This window comes from Sander vitreus, chromosome 16 (genome assembly GCF_031162955.1).
Source record: "Sander vitreus isolate 19-12246 chromosome 16, sanVit1, whole genome shotgun sequence".
Taxonomy (NCBI): Eukaryota; Metazoa; Chordata; class Actinopteri; order Perciformes; family Percidae; genus Sander; species Sander vitreus.
Window position 1 is genome coordinate 3,295,345 of NC_135870.1, and position 20,360 is coordinate 3,315,704.

General features: G+C 43.3%; 1 protein-coding gene across 1 annotated transcript in view; it reads right to left on the reverse strand.

Moving 5' to 3' along the window:
* Positions 1-20,360, reverse strand: part of slc4a5b (solute carrier family 4 member 5b) — a 42,709-nt gene that overhangs the window by 3,688 nt on the left and 18,661 nt on the right. Inside the window, exons 12-23 of the mRNA XM_078271990.1 lie at positions 19,600-19,780; positions 19,428-19,518; positions 17,364-17,422; positions 13,657-13,848; positions 11,002-11,115; positions 9,916-10,029; positions 7,605-7,766; positions 7,060-7,238; positions 3,926-3,998; positions 3,762-3,830; positions 3,064-3,237; positions 466-630 (exon numbers count right to left, since the gene is read on the reverse strand). Coding sequence (XP_078128116.1) covers positions 466-630; positions 3,064-3,237; positions 3,762-3,830; positions 3,926-3,998; positions 7,060-7,238; positions 7,605-7,766; positions 9,916-10,029; positions 11,002-11,115; positions 13,657-13,848; positions 17,364-17,422; positions 19,428-19,518; positions 19,600-19,780 — 1,573 coding nt within the window. The remainder of the gene's footprint in view (positions 1-465; positions 631-3,063; positions 3,238-3,761; positions 3,831-3,925; positions 3,999-7,059; positions 7,239-7,604; positions 7,767-9,915; positions 10,030-11,001; positions 11,116-13,656; positions 13,849-17,363; positions 17,423-19,427; positions 19,519-19,599; positions 19,781-20,360) is intronic.

Consider the following 20,360-nt stretch of genomic DNA (forward strand, 5'->3'; position numbering starts at 1 on the left):
ACATTGATTTTTAAAATGTTGATTTCAGTCATTTTGTGGAGAAAAATATAGAATAGCATTAGCCTTATCCTTCAGTCAGAATCATCGGTGGACACAGTGGGCACAAAAATGCAGAGTGAACAACAGTGGGAGAGGTAGACAGACACACTAAGAGGAGGATGGACGGACAAAAAAGACGTAGTAAGTATTGTACAGTGCCTTTTCAGCAACACTGTGGGACAGAGAGGAGAAACATACAGTATTAGTCAGAGGAAACAGACCCAGGAATGACACACCCACAAAAGATGGAGTGACACACATTTCAATACGCAAATAAATACAGAGAAAAAAGTTCCACTCTCGCCAACTTTGGAGATTACAGTAGCTGTGTGTTGGCAGGCAGATATGGTATCCGTGTGTGTGTGTGTGTGTGTGTGTGTGCCCTGAGTAATCTTTAAATTAGATTTTTGTCAACATTTCCCTCACCTCCTCGTCGCTCTCTGGCTCTGCCGCCTTTTTATCCCTCTTCTTCTTCTTGTCGTCCTCCTTTGTCTTCTTGTCTTTGTCTGGCAGAATGTCGTCCAGCCAGGCCAAGTCGTGCTGTGAGAACATCAGATCCAGCAGCTTCCTCACGACCATCAGACCCAGAATCTACACACGGGGAAGAAAATGAACCAGTGGTGGAGGAAATATTCTTAATTAAGCTTAGCATCAGTTCACGTAGGACACGGAAGTCATACGCCCGCTGATTGAATGATCATTCCTATCAGACACACACACACCGATCACAGCCATTCTCACATCAAGGCGGTCCTGAAATGTGACTCCCTCCTCACTGATCACTGCTACACTGACTGCGCTTCACTCACTGCTGCTGCTGGCAACGCTTTGCCTCCACCTTCCTAGTTCAGAGGGCGTGTCCAAATCCACTTTTGCTAGTTTGACGGCGGAAAAAAGGCTCTGTGCGCCGGGCGCCAGGTTCAAAAGGGTTGTACTTAGTGTCTTCATTAATTCATAGGTGTGTTTTGGGCGTAACATGCGATAAACCAATCAGAGATCATCTCCCATTCCCTTTAAAAGCCAGGCGTGTTTGGACCTTGGTGCATTGTTGTTATGATGGAGGATCTGCACCGTAATATATTTATTTGTAATCTTCTGCATGTGTGTTTGTCTAGGAGCATTTTTACTAATTTGCTGTTAAAATAACAATGAAATGCTGCGTTATTGACTTTAGACCAGGTTTTTGTTGGTCAATGGTGCGATCACTTCCTGCTGTCTCAAGATAGCAATACGCCCAGAATGCACCTGAACACACCTCCCTCGCACGCCCATGGGCGCAAAGATGGGCGCAGGGGCATTTGCTATTTAAACGACGTGGGCGCTGGACGGGAAATTGACAACTGGGTCGGTCTTAAACCAGCAAAGACACTTGCGTCGGGCTTTGCGCTGCACCGGGTGCTTTCCAATGTCTTTCTTTTGGCTCCCCCTTTTTTTACCCAGTGGGGTTTCTGCACTTATGCTGAACATCACAAAAACTAAAGAGCTGATTGTGGACTTTCGGCGGGAAACAGCATAGGATCTACCATCCACAGAGGATTGACGAGGCTCAGGTGGAGAGGGTGGACAGCCATAAATATCTTGGGGGTGTCATATCACTCAGGACCTTACATGGTCGCTCCACATCCCCTCCCTAGTGTCTCCACCATCTCAGACGCCTGAGAGACTTTAACGTCAAGGTGCTCAGGAACTTTTACACCTGGACCATAGAGAGCATCCTGTCTGGGAGCATCAGCACCTGGGTGGGCAGTAGCACACAAAAAGACTACATGGCCCTTAGGAGGGTGGTCCGCTCGGCTGAGTGGATCATCAGAGCTCCGCTCCTCAATATGCAGGACATTTACATCAGGCGCTGCAAGGCTAAAGGTCCATACTACACTGTGACTTTTTTTTTTTTTTTTACTTTTTTCGACATACGATACTATGACTTTTTTCGTGACTTTTTTCGACATACTATACTATGACTTTTTTTCGTGACGTTTTTTCGACATACTATACTATGACTTTTTTTCGTGACGTTTTTCGACATACTATACTATGACTTTTTTTCGTGACGTTTTTCGACATACTATACTATGACTTTTTTTCGTGACTTTTTTCGACATACTATACTATGACTTTTTTTCGTGACTTTTTTCGACATACTATACTATGACTTTTTTTCGTGACTTTTTTCGACATACTATACTATGACTTTTTTTCGTGACTTTTTTCGACATACTATACTATGACTTTTTTTCGTGACGTTTTTTCGACATACTACACTATGACTTTTTTTCGTGACATTTTTTCGACATACTATACTATGACTTTTTTTCGTGACTTTTTTTGACATACTACACTGACTTTTTTTTCGTGACGTTTTTTCGACATACTATACTATGACTTTTTTTCGTGACTTTTTTCGACATACTATACTATGACTTTTTTTCGTGACGTTTTTCGACATACTATACTATGACTTTTTTCGTGACTTTTCTCGACATACTATACTATGACTTTTTTTCGTGACTTTTTTCGACATACTATACTATGACTTTTTTTCGTGACGTTTTTCGACATACTATACTATGACTTTTTTTCGTGACTTTTTTCGACATACTATACTATGACTTTTTTTCGTGACTTTTTTCGACATACTATACTATGACTTTTTTTCGTGACTTTTTTCGACATACTACACTATGACTTTTTTTCGTGACTTTTTTCGACATACTATACTATGACTTTTTTCGTGACTTTTGTTGACATCTGTCTACCTAAAAGTTTGTCACGCAGGGTGAAACCTTGCACACTGAGTTTGATGCGTATTAATTAATTCGTTACAACAATACAAAATGTGATGCTGCTGTCGCTCTGCCTCTCTCTCCTTCTCCCTCACTTCATCCCTTGCTTCTTGACAGTTGACAGTAATGTTCCCTCTCTGTCTGTCTGTCCTTTCTGCCTGTCTTCTTGCGTTTCGCACCGCGGCTCTACAGCAACTACATCTTTAATGTCAGGACCCACGATACAGGGCAATACACTCACCATTACTGGGAAGATGATGGCCAGGAAGGTGGACTTCAGGATCCAGAGGACGGCCAAACAGACGATCTGGACGAGCGTGAAAAGATGTACGCGTCTCAGAGGAACGTGACGCAGGAAGGAGAAGTCTGGCTGGTGTTTGGGCGGCATCAGATACAGCTTGATACGCTCCCAGAACTGGAACAGAAAACATGCTCTCAGAAAGTGTTCTCAGTCTTTACACGTTGAATATACGTTGAATTATTTACATTTATTTTGCTTTCTCTGTTGATCTGTATTATTTCTGTCCTCGTGCTGCTGCAACAACCGAATTCCCCCCCGCTGGGGATCAATATCTTATCTTATCTTTTAAGTGATAGTTAACTGTATATCTTTAGATTTTTGGACATTTGAAACGTCGTTGAAACAAAACAAGCAATTTGAAGATGTCAGCTTAAGATTTAGGCATTTTTGAGAGCACTAACAAGTTTATTTTTACTCTGTAAAATGTCCCACATATCTTGCTTATAATTCTTTAATAACCTAATTTAAGGGCTTTTATGTGTTTATGTAGAAAACAAACAAAGAGCCAGGTATTTGTACTCTGAACTATAGATATAGGGGATTGAAATTGGGGATTGTTTTGTGGGCCGAAAAAACTCCCCCACTTCCAATGGCGTAACAAGTAAAACATGAAAATCCAACATGAATACTGGATGTACCTGGATGCCACTCAGTGAGGCCACTCCCATGTAGAGGAACACTCCATACAGGACTGGCATGGGGATGTACTGAATTACAAAAGAAGCAGTTTAAATACAACATTATAGGGTAACTGTGAAGTGACATCACATTATATTCCTTGTTCATGCATGTACTGAAGTACCTGTAGAACTGGAGCGAGGAAAACTGAGAGACCGGTCAGAACGAACACCATAATGCCCGTCAACCTCTGCTCCCTAGAAATAAAGAATCATATAATATTAAATGCATACAGTGGATAGGTTATACAGTAGCTGGAGCTAAACGCTAAAGAATGAATGGATACGAAAAGGACTCGAGGTGTTAGTATTGTATACTGACTGTATGGTTCCTGAGCTTATTCACTAAGTCTAGTTTGGATGGTTTATTATTCGGTTTGATATAGATATACAGAAACGAAGAACACCAATTTTGTTTGTGAATGAATAATGTATCGTAAATAAATAAATAAGTGTTCTTCCTTAAAATACAGGGGGCATAAATCCGTACACCCCTATGTTAAATTCCCATAGAGGCAGGCAGATGTTTATTTTTAAAGGCCAGTTATGGATCCAGGATACTATGCAGGCCAAGGGAACATTATCAGGATGCATAGTATCCTGGATCCATGAAATGGATCTATGGGAATTTAACATAGGGGGGTACTTACTTATCCATCCATCCATCCATCTTCATCCGCTTATCCGGGGTCGGGTCGCGGGGGTAGCAGCTCCAGCAGGGGACCCCAAACTTCCCTTTCCCGGGCCACATTAACCAGCTCCGACTGGGGGATCCCGAGGCGTTCCCAGGCCAGGTTAGAGATATAATCCCTCCACCTAGTCCTGGGTCTCCCCCGAGGCCTCCTCCCAGCTGGACGTGCCTGGAACACCTCCCTAGGGAGGCGCCCAGGGGGCATCCTTACCAGATGTCCGAACCACCTCAACTGGCTCAAGTACCTTGGGGTCTTGTTCGCGAGTGAGGGGACAATGGAGCGGGAGATTGGTCGGAGAATCGGCACAGCAGGTGCGGTATTACATTCAATTTATCGCACCGTTGTGACGAAAAGAGAGCTGAGCCAGAAGGCAAAGCTCTCAATCTACCGGTCAGTTTTTGTTCCTACCCTCACCTATGGTCATGAAGGCTGGGTCATGACCAAAAGAACAAGATCCAGGGTACAAGCGGCCGAAATGGGTTTCCTCAGGAGGGTAGCTGGCGTCTCCCTTAGAGATAGGGTGAGAAGCTCAGTTATCCGTGAGGAGCTCGGAGTAGAGCCGCTGCCCCTTTGCGTCGAAAGGAGCCAGTTGAGTTGAGTTGAGGGTACTTACTTATGCCCCCTGTATTTTAAGGAAGAACATTTATTTATTTAGGATACATTATTCATTCACAAACAAAATTGGTGTCCTTAAAGGTTGGATTTTTCCTCATTTTTTCAATTAAGGCATTAAGATCAATTTCCAAAAGATGATTTTTTTTATTCCTCTTTTTAGTCAACTTTAGCATGGGTTCCTATACTCATGAGCAGCACTGTATCTGTTATTTTAATTGTATTATATATATGTATGTATGTACATATATATATATATATATATATTTTTTTTTTACATGTTCAAAATAAACTACAAAATAAAAAAAAAAAAAAAAAAAAAAAAAAGAGGGAATAGTTGTAGATTTTCAACCCTTCTGATGCGAGTCATCCAGTGGAGACTTTCCGGCGACAGGTAAGCGTGGACCTCCGGGTACTGCTGCCGTTTGTCAGCATGTACGGGAGTACACAGAGCTGGTTGAAAACCAGGCAGACTTTTCTCTTAACCCTTGTGTTGTCTTCCCGTCGACCATGCAACTTGTTTCTTTCGAGGTTTTTGTCGCTTTGTTTTGCGCTTTTCTTTTCGGATTTGGATCGGATTCACCACTAACATCAACTTATTACCACTAGTTTTGCAGTTGTTTTAAAAAAAAGCTGAAATTATGAATTATTTAGACAAATAGTTACGATTGAGGGTTTAATCACAGACTGTCAAATATACAATTACTGTAATAAAACACCCAAAATTCAATGAAAGTAGTGATCTGATCCTTAATTTTACTTGCGAAGAGCGTTGTATGGAACCATCCCTGTTATTTTTGGGCAATTTACTTGAAAGAAACCCAAATTTCGGATGTAGGAACCCAAAGACAAAAGGAGGGTTAAGAAAATCATTTTCAGGTGACCAAAATGTTCAAATGAACTTTGCTGTAATGAAAACACACAGTGAGAGTGTCAAAGTGTAAGATTAAAACACAGACAACAACAACAGTTAGCATGGTTAGCATCGCTAAGCCTCTGTCCTGATTGACAGGTCCTAAAACGTCCCCTGCTTTATCGTCTGTTTTAAAATAAATGGGACCATCCTTTACAAAATGAACATCATAGACTTCTATACAATCTGACTTCTTTTTGGAGCCGGTGGAGTCGCCCCCTGCTGGAAATTAGATAGAATGCAGCTTTAAGGCACTTTCACATTAGTTTCGCATTGCCAGACCTTCCTCCACAGCGCTGTGGAGGAAAGTCTGGCTAGTTCACACAGCATTATAGGATAGGAGAAAATTGCTCACAATGAAGGTGCCGCTGCAAACTAGCCTCGGGGAAGGAACTTGTTTTGGTGGAACATGTGTACGTTCAAAAGTTGTTTTAGTCGTGCAACAGAAAACTCAGATTGGACAGATAGTCTAGCTAGCTGTCTGGATTTACCCTGCAGAGATCTGAGGAGCAGTTAAAGGTCCAATATGTAATACTGAAAGCTAGTGTTTAAAATAGTTACTGCAGCACAAATTCAAAATACTGGAGAGAGTCGTCTCCCCCGCCCCCTCCTCCCCAGACTCAAAGTTCACGTTGGTTGCCAGGCTGAGACCGCAGCATCCAACAGTGTTAGACAGCAGAGTAGCTAACGTTAGATGCTGGCTATATTGACAGTCATAAAATAAACGCGGAGCTCTGTACCCAACTGACAGGCACACTTTTTCGGCTTAGAATTACAGTAGGAACCGCTAAAAAACCCGACAACCTCGCCGTCCTCTCCAGATACCACTACCTTGCCGTCCTATTCCACCCGACTGAACACACTTCATTGGCTTAGAATAGCGGCAACAATTGCTAAAAACACTGCAAACTCACGATCCTCTTCCCGATTCACAGCCTCCCTCTCTTGGCTTAAAATAACTCACCATAACACACACACACACACACACACACACACACACACACACACACACACACACACACACACTGTCAGGCTGTGTTACCTGACTCCGAGGAACTGTGGCTGCTCTCCAGGCGCGCTGGACTCGCTCTCCATCTTCAGAGAGTCGATGTGTGCGATGGAGATGACAGTAGCTGCTACGTACCAGGGCAGACCCATGAAGGAACACGCAGCCATCAGCACCCCCACCCAGAACAGGTCCAAGTGGTAGCCACAACCTTTCTGCAATTTGAATACAAAAAAAATCACAATTTGAGATAAATGTGTTTACGATTTTTTTCAGACATGTATAAAGTACATGTTTTACACTTCTATCTTTTAATCTATAAATTGGATATTGCAGTAGTCCATGTTGCATTTCCGCCTTTAACAGATAGGACAGCTCAGACATGAACGGGGAGAGAGAGGGGGAAGCCATGTAGGAAACTGTCACAGGTCGGACTCCAACCCTTGACCTTCTGCGTCGAGGAAATTAACCTCTGAATATGTGCGCACGCTCTACCAACTGAGTTTACCTGCCACCCATATTACAATGTCGATACAACTGCAATTAATTGTGTGGCCCTAGTGACATGGGGGTTTATTTACCTTCAGTTTGTTTTCTTTGCGGTTGACGATGACAGCGCTGATCTGCTGGTCCATGAAGATTAAGATGGTGACGAGGAGAGCGGGAACGAAGCTGGCCACATACCACCACCACGGGTTCTTACCAAACGGCATCACCAGCCAGCCGCGATCCGGACGTGTGGGCTGATCTCACACGCACACGCACACAGACAGACAGACAGACACAGACACACACACACACACACACACACACACACACACACACACACACACACAGACAGACAGACAGACACACACACACACACACACACACACACACACACACACACACACACACAGACACACAGACAGACACACACACACACACACACACACACACACACACACACACACACACACACACACACACACACACACACACACACACACACACACACACACACACACACACACACACACACACACACACACACACACACACACACACACACACACACACAGACAGACAGACAGACACACACACACACACACACACACACACACACACACACACACAGACAGACAGACAGACACAGACAGACACACACACACACACACACACACACAATAATGAAAAATAAATATATAGTACAGGTAAATAGGTGACTGCACACATCCATCTTAAATAATCAAATGCTTCACATCGACATTGATAATAATGCAACTAAAACATACTAGCACGCAGTGGTGGAAGAGGTATTCTGAACAAAAGTACCAAACAACAATGTAAAAATACTCCAGTACAACTTAAAGCCCTCTTTTCAAAATCGTTAAGTAAAAGTACAAAGTATTATCAGCTAAATGTACTCAAAGTACCAAAGTAAAAGTACTTGTTCTGCCCCGTGAATGATCCACAAAGGAGGTTATCTTTTTCGGTTCGGTTTGTCTGTTTGTGTCAGCATCATGGAAAACGCTACAGGCCATATTTTCATAAAACGTGGTGGAAAGGTGTAAGATATGGCAGTATCAAAGAGTGGTTTTTTTTCTGTGTTGTCAGACTTAGGCAATTACGTTTTGCAACACTGCCTCCAGTTTACATCACACGTGTTCAGCGTGACATTTGAAGGAAATACGGAGGGTTAGTGTTCACGGTTACTGCATTCCTTGAGCCTTGACCCCCAACTACTCATTGAAATTAAACCATGTGAGGAGTCTAGAGCAAAAATGTCTCGGACATTCGGTGGAATAGACATCTGAAACACAACAAGAAGACCTAGACCTACACACTGATTCTATTGTAAGAGGTCACAAGCATAAAACAGTTGGGAACCACTGGTTTATCCTTTAACAATGTGTTTTGTTTTATAAATATATATAAGCCTTAATCTGAAAAGTTAACAAGCTATCCCATAAAGGGGTCAGCCCTATGTTCCCACAGCCCAATGGTCCCACAGCCCAATGGTCCCACAGCCCAATGGTCCCACAGCCCTATGTTCCCACAGCCCAATGGTCCCACAGCCCTATGTTTCCACAGCCCTATGTTCCCACAGCCCTATGTTCCCACAGCCCAATGGTCCCACAGCCCAATGGTCCCACAGCCCAATGGTCCCACAGCCCAATGGTCCCACAGCCCTATGTTTCCACAGCCCTATGTTCCCACAGCCCTATGTTCCCACAGCCCAATGGTCCCACAGCCCAATGGTCCCACAGCCCTATGGTCCCACAGCCCAATGGTCCAACAGCCCTATGTTCCCACAGCCCTATGGTCCAACAGCCCTATGTTCCCACAGCCCAATGGTCCAACAGCCCTATGTTCCCACATTTCTAAGAATTATTTTTCACTGAAAATTAGGCCCAATGGTCCAACAGCCATATGTTCCCACATTTCTAAGATTTTTCTTAAAATTAGGCCCTATGTTAGGGTTAGGGTTACATTCCATCTGTAGTCCATTGCTACTGGATAACAGGTTGGGTGTAATTGGCTACCAAATTGGGAGAAAGGGGGATAAAATCTGATACAAATTTATGAAAAAGTAAATGTAGGATCATTCTTACAAATGTAGGAACATAGGACTGTGGGAACATAGGCACGCTCCCCACATAAATGTAGTAAACAAAAGTACAATATTTCTCTCTGAAACGTAGTGGAGTAGAAGTATACAGTAGCAGGAAAAAATGGAAATACTCCGATAAAGAACGAGAACCTCAAACTACAGTACAGTCCTTGAGTAAATGTACTGAGATACTTTCCACCAGCATGCACACAGAAAGAAAACAGTTACACATGCAGAAGAGTAGTCATATGCTATGAATCCAAATATATTCCCATAAATATTTTAGGAAGAAATCATACCTTGACCTCAGTTGGAACGATTAGTTTGGGTGTGTCTAACCCCATCAACATATCCAGACCCACAAAGGACATGATTGACATGAAGATGGCAAAATCACTGATTAGCTTCCTCAGCTAAGACAGAGGGAGGACGAGAGGGGGGGGGGGAGGGGTGTAGTTTGCGAGGAGGGGAGACGTATGTGCAAAAGTACAAGAGAAAGGTGCGTACATGAGGAAATGAAGACAGGAAGAAAGAGAACTTATACTCTGTAAAAGAATCATTGCATTGATACATTTACACAAAATCAAACGAATGATTAGAAAGGAATAAAAACCAGGGATGCACCGAATCCAGGATTCGGCTTCAGATTCGGCTGAATATTGGGCTTTTTGACGGGGTTGGGTTTCTGCCGAACCTTAGGATTTTTTCCAAGCGAACCGAACCCTACGCTTGCACTACGCGCTACGCTGGTCGACGTATTGACGGCGCCGTTGATTACAGGAAGGTGTTTACGTAGGTGGAGCGTTCAATGCAGCAGGCTGTGAGGAAGTGGAAATGGAACTGGTGAGCAGAAAAAGTGTTGTTTGGCAGTACTTTCAGTCAAAAGAAGGCCATTCAAGTCCAGCTGCATGTTCAATTTGCAATGCCGATTAGTCTCGTGGTGGCGAGGACCCTAAACAATACACAACATCACCGCTGTTACAACATCTGGTATGAAACATCCGAAAGAATATGAGTTGTTCATGAAGGAATCTGCAGACAGCAGCCAGAATGCAGCAACTTCAGGTACAGCAAAGGAAGGACAGTCGTTGCTAAAAACTTGTGTTAACCAGACGACCATTACCACCTACAATAAAATAAAATGAAAAATACACTGCTGTGGACGTTGTTTACTTCATGAATATGTTTACTGTGTTAATGGACTGAGGATGGGACGAGGATTCGGTATTCGGTTTCGGATTCGGCAGAATCTCAACCAGTGGATTCGGTATTCGGCCGAACCCCAAAAATCTGGATTCGGTGCATCCCTAATAAAAACCACATTCTCTGGGGAAAGAAATGCATCTAAAAAGTTTGGGAAAGAGGTATTTAGGGGAAGAGTGGACCTTGATCTCAGTGGGAACGTGCAGTTTGGGGGTCTCCAGCTCCATCAGGCGATCCACCCCACAGAAGACCAGGATGGAAATGATGACGGAGAAATCACTGATGAGGGAACGGAGCTGGAGCACATTCAGGGAGAGCAGAGGGGAGAACATGGGAGAGGATATTCTGGGACAAATGTGGAGGTTTCATGGTTGGGCATCAATTTGATTTTAACAATTCAAATTTCAATTCCGATTCTTCCTTTCCGATTCCAGTCCAATTATTTGAAAGGGTGAAGTTGAAAAGGGGCCACATGCTTATTTCACAGATATTGCACTCGCATTGCCAGACCTTCCTCCACAGCGCTGTGGAGGAGGGTCTGGCGAGTCCACACACCATTCTGGGATGGGAGAAAAACGTGCTCTGGTCTATTGGCATTTCTTTAAACCAATCACAATCGTCTTGGGCGGACGGAGCCACGGTGCCGCTGCAAACTAGCCTCGGGGAAGGAACTTGTTTTGGTGGAACATGTGGACGTTCAAAAGTAGTTTTAGTCGTGCAACAGAAAACTCAGATTGGACAGATAGTCTAGCTAGCTGTCTGGATTTACCCTGCAGAGATCTGAGGACCAGTTAACCATAGTCCTCAGACATCCACCAGAGGTTAGAACGCCAACACAAAGAAAGAGGAAGGAAACTGACTATCAGGGCGTAAAGAGGTGCATATGGCGGAATTTCCGGCGGCACCAGAGCCATCAAGTGGAACGTTGTGAATATAGACTACTATAGTAATAATAATATAGATGTTTTACAATTTTCACCGGATGTTTTCAACATAAAATAAAGCCACACTTTAGAGCGGTGCTTACTGTGCTCCATGGCTGCGACACAACAAACGCCTGGAAGTACGGTGGCTGCTACGGAAACCAAAACGTGCGTGTGTTAAATTGAAAACGGTGAACGGCTTTGAAACCAAAATTTCCGAACAATTCCTAGGTTTAAGGGTGGTGGCTGGGGATAAGGAGAAGGAAGGGAGGAAACTGGCTGCAATCGGGGTATGTTCAAATTAAAGCTGCTGATATTTGGGTGCAGATATTCAGCAGCTTTGAAGGATAAAGCTGGTGATATTTCATATTCTTTTTATCATCAACAAATCCAATGAAAGAAACTGAATTGGGATTTGTTGGGGGTCATTTTAGCTGTTTTTCCATTGCTAACAGCACCGTCATCCACAGGGTTTATTGCATGACGCCCCGACTAACGACTAACGCCGCCTTCCCACTGGCATTTGAAGTCAGCCCCAGCGGACGTCATACTACACTGTTGAAAAGCTTCGGAAGCGACTCACAAAAATGGCAGAGAGATTAGAACAACTGATAAGTGTCTGAATGTAGGATTCTCTATGACCTCTCTTATACAGATATAAACAGAAAGGCTGCTGCGTGGAGAAAAGTTGCCCAGGACGTTGACATGTCACGTCGGTTAAATGTGATATAGCGGTATAATGTCAATAGTTCGATGTCTGTTGCTAGCTAACCAAATTAGCATTAGCAGGTTTGTTTATCAGTACCATAGCAACGCTAACTTCCGCTGGAATTGTCGGCTAGGAACCGTCCGTAGCCTTTCGCAAGAGTTACATTTTTTTAACGCATCAGGATGACCAACTGACACGATCTTTTTCACACCACACTCGTTCGGACCCGGTTCGGACCCATTCGCATGCGGTCTGTGAATCTCCATAGGAAATGAATGACTTCCAGTCGTTTCAAAGCCGTATCGGAGCTGATTTCAACTGCCAGTGGGAAGGCGGTGTAACTTCCTGTCTCTGTGTCCACGGCCACGCCTCTTAAGGAGACTAGCGGCAGGTCTTGAGTGTGTTGATTCAAACGGGAGAAGTGAACGTGAACACAGATTATGAACGCTTCTTTTGCCCTGTAGTCACCAAAATAAAATATTGGGAGCCATTCTTCAATAGCCACATATCTCCAGAACATTCTGACACTAGAATGGCATTTTTCAGATGGACACATCAGGAGAAAATTAACTTTGTTTGAGACCTGTTTCGGTCTCAGGAACAAACTCTCGCGAGATCTGGAAACACGGAGAAGACTAACGTCAGCTAACATTCGCTTACAAAAAACGCTGTAACAAAACTAATCTCCGTGATGGTAAATATGGCTTTTAGATGTGTAAATATCTAATGTTAGCAGAAGAAAACAATAATAAATTATACAAATATAACTTTTCATGCATCCACACAACGTTCACTGCACTTTCAAACGAGGCCACGCCCCTTTAGGAGACAGGAAGTGTGGACCGTTTCATACCATCTTTAGTTATAGAGAATCTTTGGTTATTGTGAGCAAAGTACGTTACGTTTCCTTCTGTTTAACTGTACATTTCTGTGTTGCGATAGAAGTTTATACTACAAGTTTATACAGGAGAAAGCTGATAAATATGTTGTTTTTCACAGCTGTTTTTTTTTCTTTTTTCAACAATAAGAAAAATAAAGAATTTGGCCAGCCTTATCCTTTAAGTTGGACTGGTTTCATGCTTCAACTATCGCCCATATTACAATAATCTAATATTTCACATGCAGTTTGACTTGCAGGGAGCTGATGATAGTATTAAAGCAATTCTGGGAAAACAGCTGAGGTCTTGTGTGAGGTCTGTCCTTACCGTTGTCGGGAAGTAGCGGCTGAACTTGAACTTCTTGAGAGACACGGTCATGGAGTAGGTCCCGAAAAAGAGGATGAAGGACATGAGGGCCAAGTCGGGCACATACTTACAGGAGTTCCCCACCAGCGTGCCGCCATAATTCACGCACTCTTTCTTACTCAGCTGACTCCAGTCCATGTCTGTCAAGTTAAACTACAAAGACGGGACAAAAGGGGGAGGAGGAATGTGGGAGGAGAGGGGCAACAGGGTGGGATGGGGAGATGAAGACAGGGGAGGTCGGGAAGGGCCGAGGTTCAGGAGGGGAGAAAAAAATGGACACGGAAGAGAAAAAGACAAGCGATAACAGAAGAAAAAACAATACAGGGCATGGAGGAGGGAGCCACAGAGCTCTGTAAAGCCCAGTTCAGACCAACGAGACGAGCGACGAGACAAAACCGCTTCAGAACGTTGCAGGAAAAGTTGCAGCGGTCTGAAGCAGCCTGTCTTAGCTCGACTAAAGGCCGATTTATGCTTCTGCGTTAAATCTACACCGTGGGTACGTAGGAACGTGGAGATATCGACCCCACGCCGTAGCCTGACCTGCACCTCTCATGTAACTACACATCGTGGTGACGCCCGTCGCTCGGCCTTGGCTTGGTAGCGTTGGATTTCCACCAAATAATTTCCTGGTTCTCCTTCTCCATAAACAACATGAAATCAAGGAAAGGGTTAACTTTTCCTGCTACAGATTTCCCACCATTAGGGCTGGACGATATGGAGAAAATCAAATATCACGATATTTTTGACCAAATACCTCGATATCGATCCCGCAACGATATTGTAGTGTTGACTATTGGTGCTTTCACAAAATATTTACACAATGAGAGAACCACTTATGCCATATTACGATATTACCATATCCAAAATCTAAGACGATATCTAGTCTCATATCACGATATCGATATAATATCGATATATTGCCCAGCCCTACCCACCGTGGTCAGAAAGCACAGGGGAGACACTTTGTTTCTCTCACTATGACTCTAGAGTCGCTACTCGCTACGAAGATAATCAACCCTCTCCTTGATTTCATGTTGTTTATGGAGAAGGGGAACAAGGAAATGAATCTGGGGAAATGCAACGCTACCAAGCCACGGCCGAGCGACGTGCATCGCTGTGACGTGTAGTTGCATTTTTTGAGAGATGCACCTCAGGCTGCGGCGTAGGGTCGGTGTCTCCACATACCTACATACGTACCCACGACGTTGATTTAACGCAGAAGTCAAAATCTGCCTTTAAGCCCGCTGACGGCATCGCTGCGACTCAGCTGGGCCACGTTCAGCCCTGACTTTCGTTGTTTGCGCAAGCGCTCATCCTTTTTATTACCACGAGTTTCCATACACGTCTCTGCTGATTGGGTATCACCTGTGACACAGCCAATAAACAAGAGACACACAAACGGGAGAAAACATACCTCAAAGCCGTTGCACGCCGTTTCACCACGTTCCGAGGAAACATGTCCTTCACCACGGAAACCATAGCAAAACGTTTTTGAGATTGAACGTTCCCCACGGTCAAGTTTTCAGAGGCTGGTTTCAACAGCCAACAGAGAAGTCAGCTTGTGAAGTCAGCTACAAACTATAGAAATAAAATGATCCGTAATCTGAATAATAATAAACTGTCAGCTGGTGGAAATGGCAAAGTTTTAGACGGAAGTTCAACGAGCGCCCACAAGCTAGGCATGTGGTGGAGTGTGCTAGAGAGTGACTGAAGAGAGGGAGTGGCGTTAGAACGAAGCAGGGAATCAGAGAAATGAAATGATGTTTTTGCTGATTCATCGGTAGAAAAGCAACTGTAGCAAGCATCTCAGTATCACATCAAGGTTATCCAGATTCTTATTTAGACACAACAAATGATGAATTCAGCTACACAAAAAAATGAAAAGTTGGAGGTTAGAACGGTAACTTCCTTAGAAAAGTACATATTGTCATTGCCATGCCGATGATACACTGTCTCGTTTCATTGGTGTTAGTCTATATCCTCGACGTTCCACTTCCGGGATTGCTCCGTTGCCGCCGGAAAATCCACCGGATTTCACTCATTTAGGCCGGATGTCCGTTACCTTCCTCTTCCTTTGTGTTGGCATTATAAACTCTGGCTGATTTCTGAGGACTATGGTTAACTGCTCCTCAGATCTCTGCAGGGTAAATCCAGACAGCTAGCTAGACTATCTGTCCAATCTGAGTTTTCTGTTGCACGACTAAAACTACTTTTGAACGTACACACGTTCCACCAAAACAGGTTCCTTCCTGAGACTATTTTGCAGCGGCACCGCAGCCTTTCTCCGGAGCTTAGCACCGCCCAAGACGACTGTGATTGGTTTAAAGAAATGCCAATAAACCAGAGCACATTTTCCTTCCATCCCTGAATGTTATGGGGAGTAGCTGGACCTTCCTCCAGCGCGCTTTGGAGGAGGGTCTGGAAAAGCTAGACTACATTGGTGTGAACTGGCAGCTTTCAGAATGCTGAAGAACGGCTCGTTGCAAGAAGTTGTAGGTTTCAACTTGTCTTGTCGCGAATCTTTGGTCTGAACTGGGCTTAAGCGACCCGCACAAAGTCATTCACAAAAACCATTCAGTTTTTTTGTCAAAACTAACTTTCAATTAAGCTCAGTGCCATTTCCAATATCTCTGCCTTAACACCATCTCCTGGCAGCTGTGAACAGGTTAGGATCCCTTCTTATTACAGAACCAACTGTACCTGTCTATATCACCTCTACAACAACATACTAACACTTTAACCACAACTTCCAATGTTATTACTAATATCCAATTACATTTTTGCTCTGCCTCGAACTTGAATATGATCGCCTGATCCTGATGCTTTTTCTTTCTTTCTTTTTTTCTCTGTCTTTGTTGTTTGTGGTTGTTGTTGTTTTGTTAAAGGTGCTGTAGGTAGGATTGTGAAGATCCAGGACTTAGCCAAAAAATTTGAACATCAACAACTTCTCAGTCCCTCCCCCCTTTCTGCTAAAGCCCAAAACGGTCTCCTAAGCCCCTCCCCCCACAAGGGAGAATGAATGCGTGTGCATGAGCAGTGATTGACACACAGTTAAACACCCCCCTGGCCCTGATTGGTGCATCTGAACAGTTAGACACCGCCCCCCTGGCCCTGATTGGTGCATCTGAACAGGGAGCGGTAGATTTTTGCTCACTACAGGCTGTAGGTGGAGCCAGAGGAGCTGGAATTATTTATTTTTTTATTACCTGCTTCATGTAGTTCTACTGGAACATAGGGTCAGTTTCAGCAAATATGACAGAAAGGTAGTTTTATAAGTCTTACCTACTGCACCTTTAACTGCTGTGTGTCTAATTGTGATTGTATTCTATATTTATGTCGCTAAGGAGCCCCGTGACGACGAGACGCTACATCTTAAGGGCTTATTCCTAATAAAGAATTTGATGCTCTTTCAAATATCAGAGTCATTTTCCTAAAGCAAGAAATCTGATAAAATACTTTTGGTCCTACTCCTAAACGTAGGACCAAATATGCGTGACTCAGAGAATTTTTCGGCCGGTTAGGCATGAAAACTTGAGCGCCATTTGCTTGGTGAGATCCCAACACGTACAGTTTAAAACCACAAACAACTGGTGATGCAACTCAGTTACTTTGGCCGTTACCTTCAGAAAGAGGGAAAGAAAAGATGTTTTCTGCTGTTTATCACTTACCAGCAGAGTCATGTTATCATCTGCGAGTGGAGCTGAAACATTGAAGCCGAACACAGATGCTGAGGAACAGAAACACAAGGGGGAAACAGAGAAATCCAAATGAATGATGGGTAACATGACAGGTAAAACCCAGAGTAGTGTTTGATATGAGTCAACCAGAGTTAAATTAAAGACAACATCTGTATCTGTGTATAAAATACTCCCTGCAGGCTGGAAACACGTCTCTGTATAGTCTGTAGTGGCTCAATTGTGAAGGTTTAAGTTGAAAACTGTTACAATGAATTCCAATGTTGAATCTCAAATACTAATAGTACTCATGCTATCATCTGTGAAGGAGGAAGTCTTCCAAGCCCTGAAAACATACAATATTCCCCGTAATGTAGTTTGTTTTGGTTGTTTCACATGAGACATATCTGGATTTATTTTGTAGTCTCTTTTTTTTATATATGTGCATCAATCACAGCCGCATTCAAATCAAAATCTTACGACTCGGTTTTTACATTTTCAGAGCCACCTTTCAAGCCTACAGGCAGTGAGCGTTCCTCTAATCTAGTTACTTAAAATGTTCAAACATGCTCAACCAGGGTTAACATACTCACTTTGTCAGACAGCAGCCGAAAAGAACGAGGCAGAAGCAGAAAAGACACACGAATCATCACAGAGTAAAGACCAAATAATTGCATCTAATCAATCATCTTATTCAAAGTATCTCCCTAAATAAACACACAGAATTAATGTTTCCCTGCTAATATCTTACAAGGGTCAAGTCATTTCCGAATTATATGTTGATGATGATGATACACATTACTAATATTGTTAGTGTTATTGTTATTGTGTGACTTTAGTGAATCAGAACTAACTTTTTAAGACACCAAAGCCAAACAATAACTAACTAACCGATGGAGGCAGCGGTAGAGCAGCTACTCCCGTGTTCTGCGAGGTAAAATGACTTGTCAAAGGAGTCTGGTGGCTTTGAAGAGAGCAGAGATAACGGCTTCAGTTCCCCGTCGTAAAGGGCTGTCTGACAGCAAGGTGAAACGCTGAAAATACTATATAGCGTCCACTTAAACTGATAGAGATGTTTTTAGGGATCTAAATGTGTTTAGCTGCTGCCCCCGTCCACAGCAGGACGTTTTCTTATCTTCACACTGACTATTAGGGTTTAACGTTAAAGTTTATTAAAGTTAAAGTTCTATTTGCCCGAAGTCAATTTTTACTGGCCCCTATATAACAAAAAACAAGCTCAGAAAAAAAAACATTAAAAAAAAAAGCCTTCGGAGGGGAAAATCCCCCCAAAAATGTCCAAAGCCAGGAAAAAAAAAATCTAAAAAAGCATTGAGAAAAAGTAATAAAAGAAAAACATCTAAAAAAAAATGTAAAATGTAAATAAAACCTTATAAGACAAAAAGTCCAAAATGTTAAAACCACATCAAGCATCAAGCACCAACTCAATTCTTGATTGGCCAAGGGCACATTCAAATGGGGCGAGCGTGTGACCGGGAGGTCGCCGGTTCAATCCCCAGACCAACAGGATAAAAAGAAATCTGGGTGGGGAAAGTGAAAGAGCAGCGCTTTTCCCTCCCTCATCACCACCACTGAGGTGCCCTTGAGCAAGGCCCTTAACCTCCAACCGCTCCAGTGGAGCTGCTCAGTGGCCAGCAGGTCAGACTGTGGTTGTACTGGGCAGCTTTCAGGTATGAATGTGGAACTGGGTGAATGTGACAGGTCGTCATTGCAAACGAGAAGTTGTTCTCAATCAACTTACCTGGATAAATAAAGGTTAAAAAATAAATACATGTACATTGTACATTCAACAAGCGTTCTCCGACGGAGCAAGAAAACAATGACATCATTTATGATAGGAACGGGCCGGTGGGCTCTTATATTTACTTGCCCAAACATCAAAACATCTCAACTATTCCTTTAAGTATGGTAGCTAACATTTGTCTGCTCCATCTCTAAATATTTCATTTACCAAATCAGTTATTCCAGTATGTGAAGAAAGATTTTGGTGGTGCAATTAAATCGCATAAAGAAAATAAAGAAAGGGGTTTGCAGACTCACCCTGGTCCGGCGCGATGCATTCACACTTGTAGGAAGTTATGTAGTCAGGCTTGAAGCCGCGGTTGATTGGGTAATATTTCAAGGCTCCTACCTGTGAAGAACAAACCGGTGTTATCTTGTGGTAAGTGTCCTTTTAAAAATCTGGCGTTTGTCCCCTTCACATGTTACCTACCATCTTCTTGATGGCATCAGAGATAAATATGAAGGAGATAAGGCTGGAGAACCCCTCCTCTGTGAAGCGCGTCATGTACTTGATAATGTAGCTGGCGTCCGTGACTACCAGCAGGAAACACTGGAGACACGAGTGAATGCCGATCCACAGACGCAACTCCATGTAGTCTATACCATTGCTCCTGTTGAGAGAGATATATCATTTCAATTCAATTTTATTTCTAATGTCAAATCATAACAGGAGTTATCTCAGGACACTTTACAAATAGAGTGGGTCTAGACCACACTTCCTTTCATCAGGCAGAAACCTCATCTGCCGCTGCCAGTTGGGTTACAGAGACACTGATTTACAGATCTAGAGAAATATGATTCATAATAATTATAGCAGTTGGTATGATGAACTAGCCTAGAAATCTAGACCACCCTAGCGGCAGCAAATGTAATTTGCAGCCAGGGTCGTCTAGCAACTCTGTTGGCTTGCGAACTGGAAAAACCAAACTCTAGTCAGGCCAATCACATCGTGTATAGAGTCAGTGGGCGGGCTTAACATAATGATGGCAGAGTTGCGATGGCTCCGCGTGAATATCCTGCTACTTGAAAACAAAGAAGATGGCTGCTGCTGATGGCGAACAGCGGTCTTTGGAATCGGCTTTGACCGCGACTCTGGAAGACTTGGATTTAAGCTTTTCTTTGAGAAAAGAACAAAGAACGGCACTGAAGTCATTCTTAAAAAAGGAAGATGTGTTTGGAGTTTTGCAGACC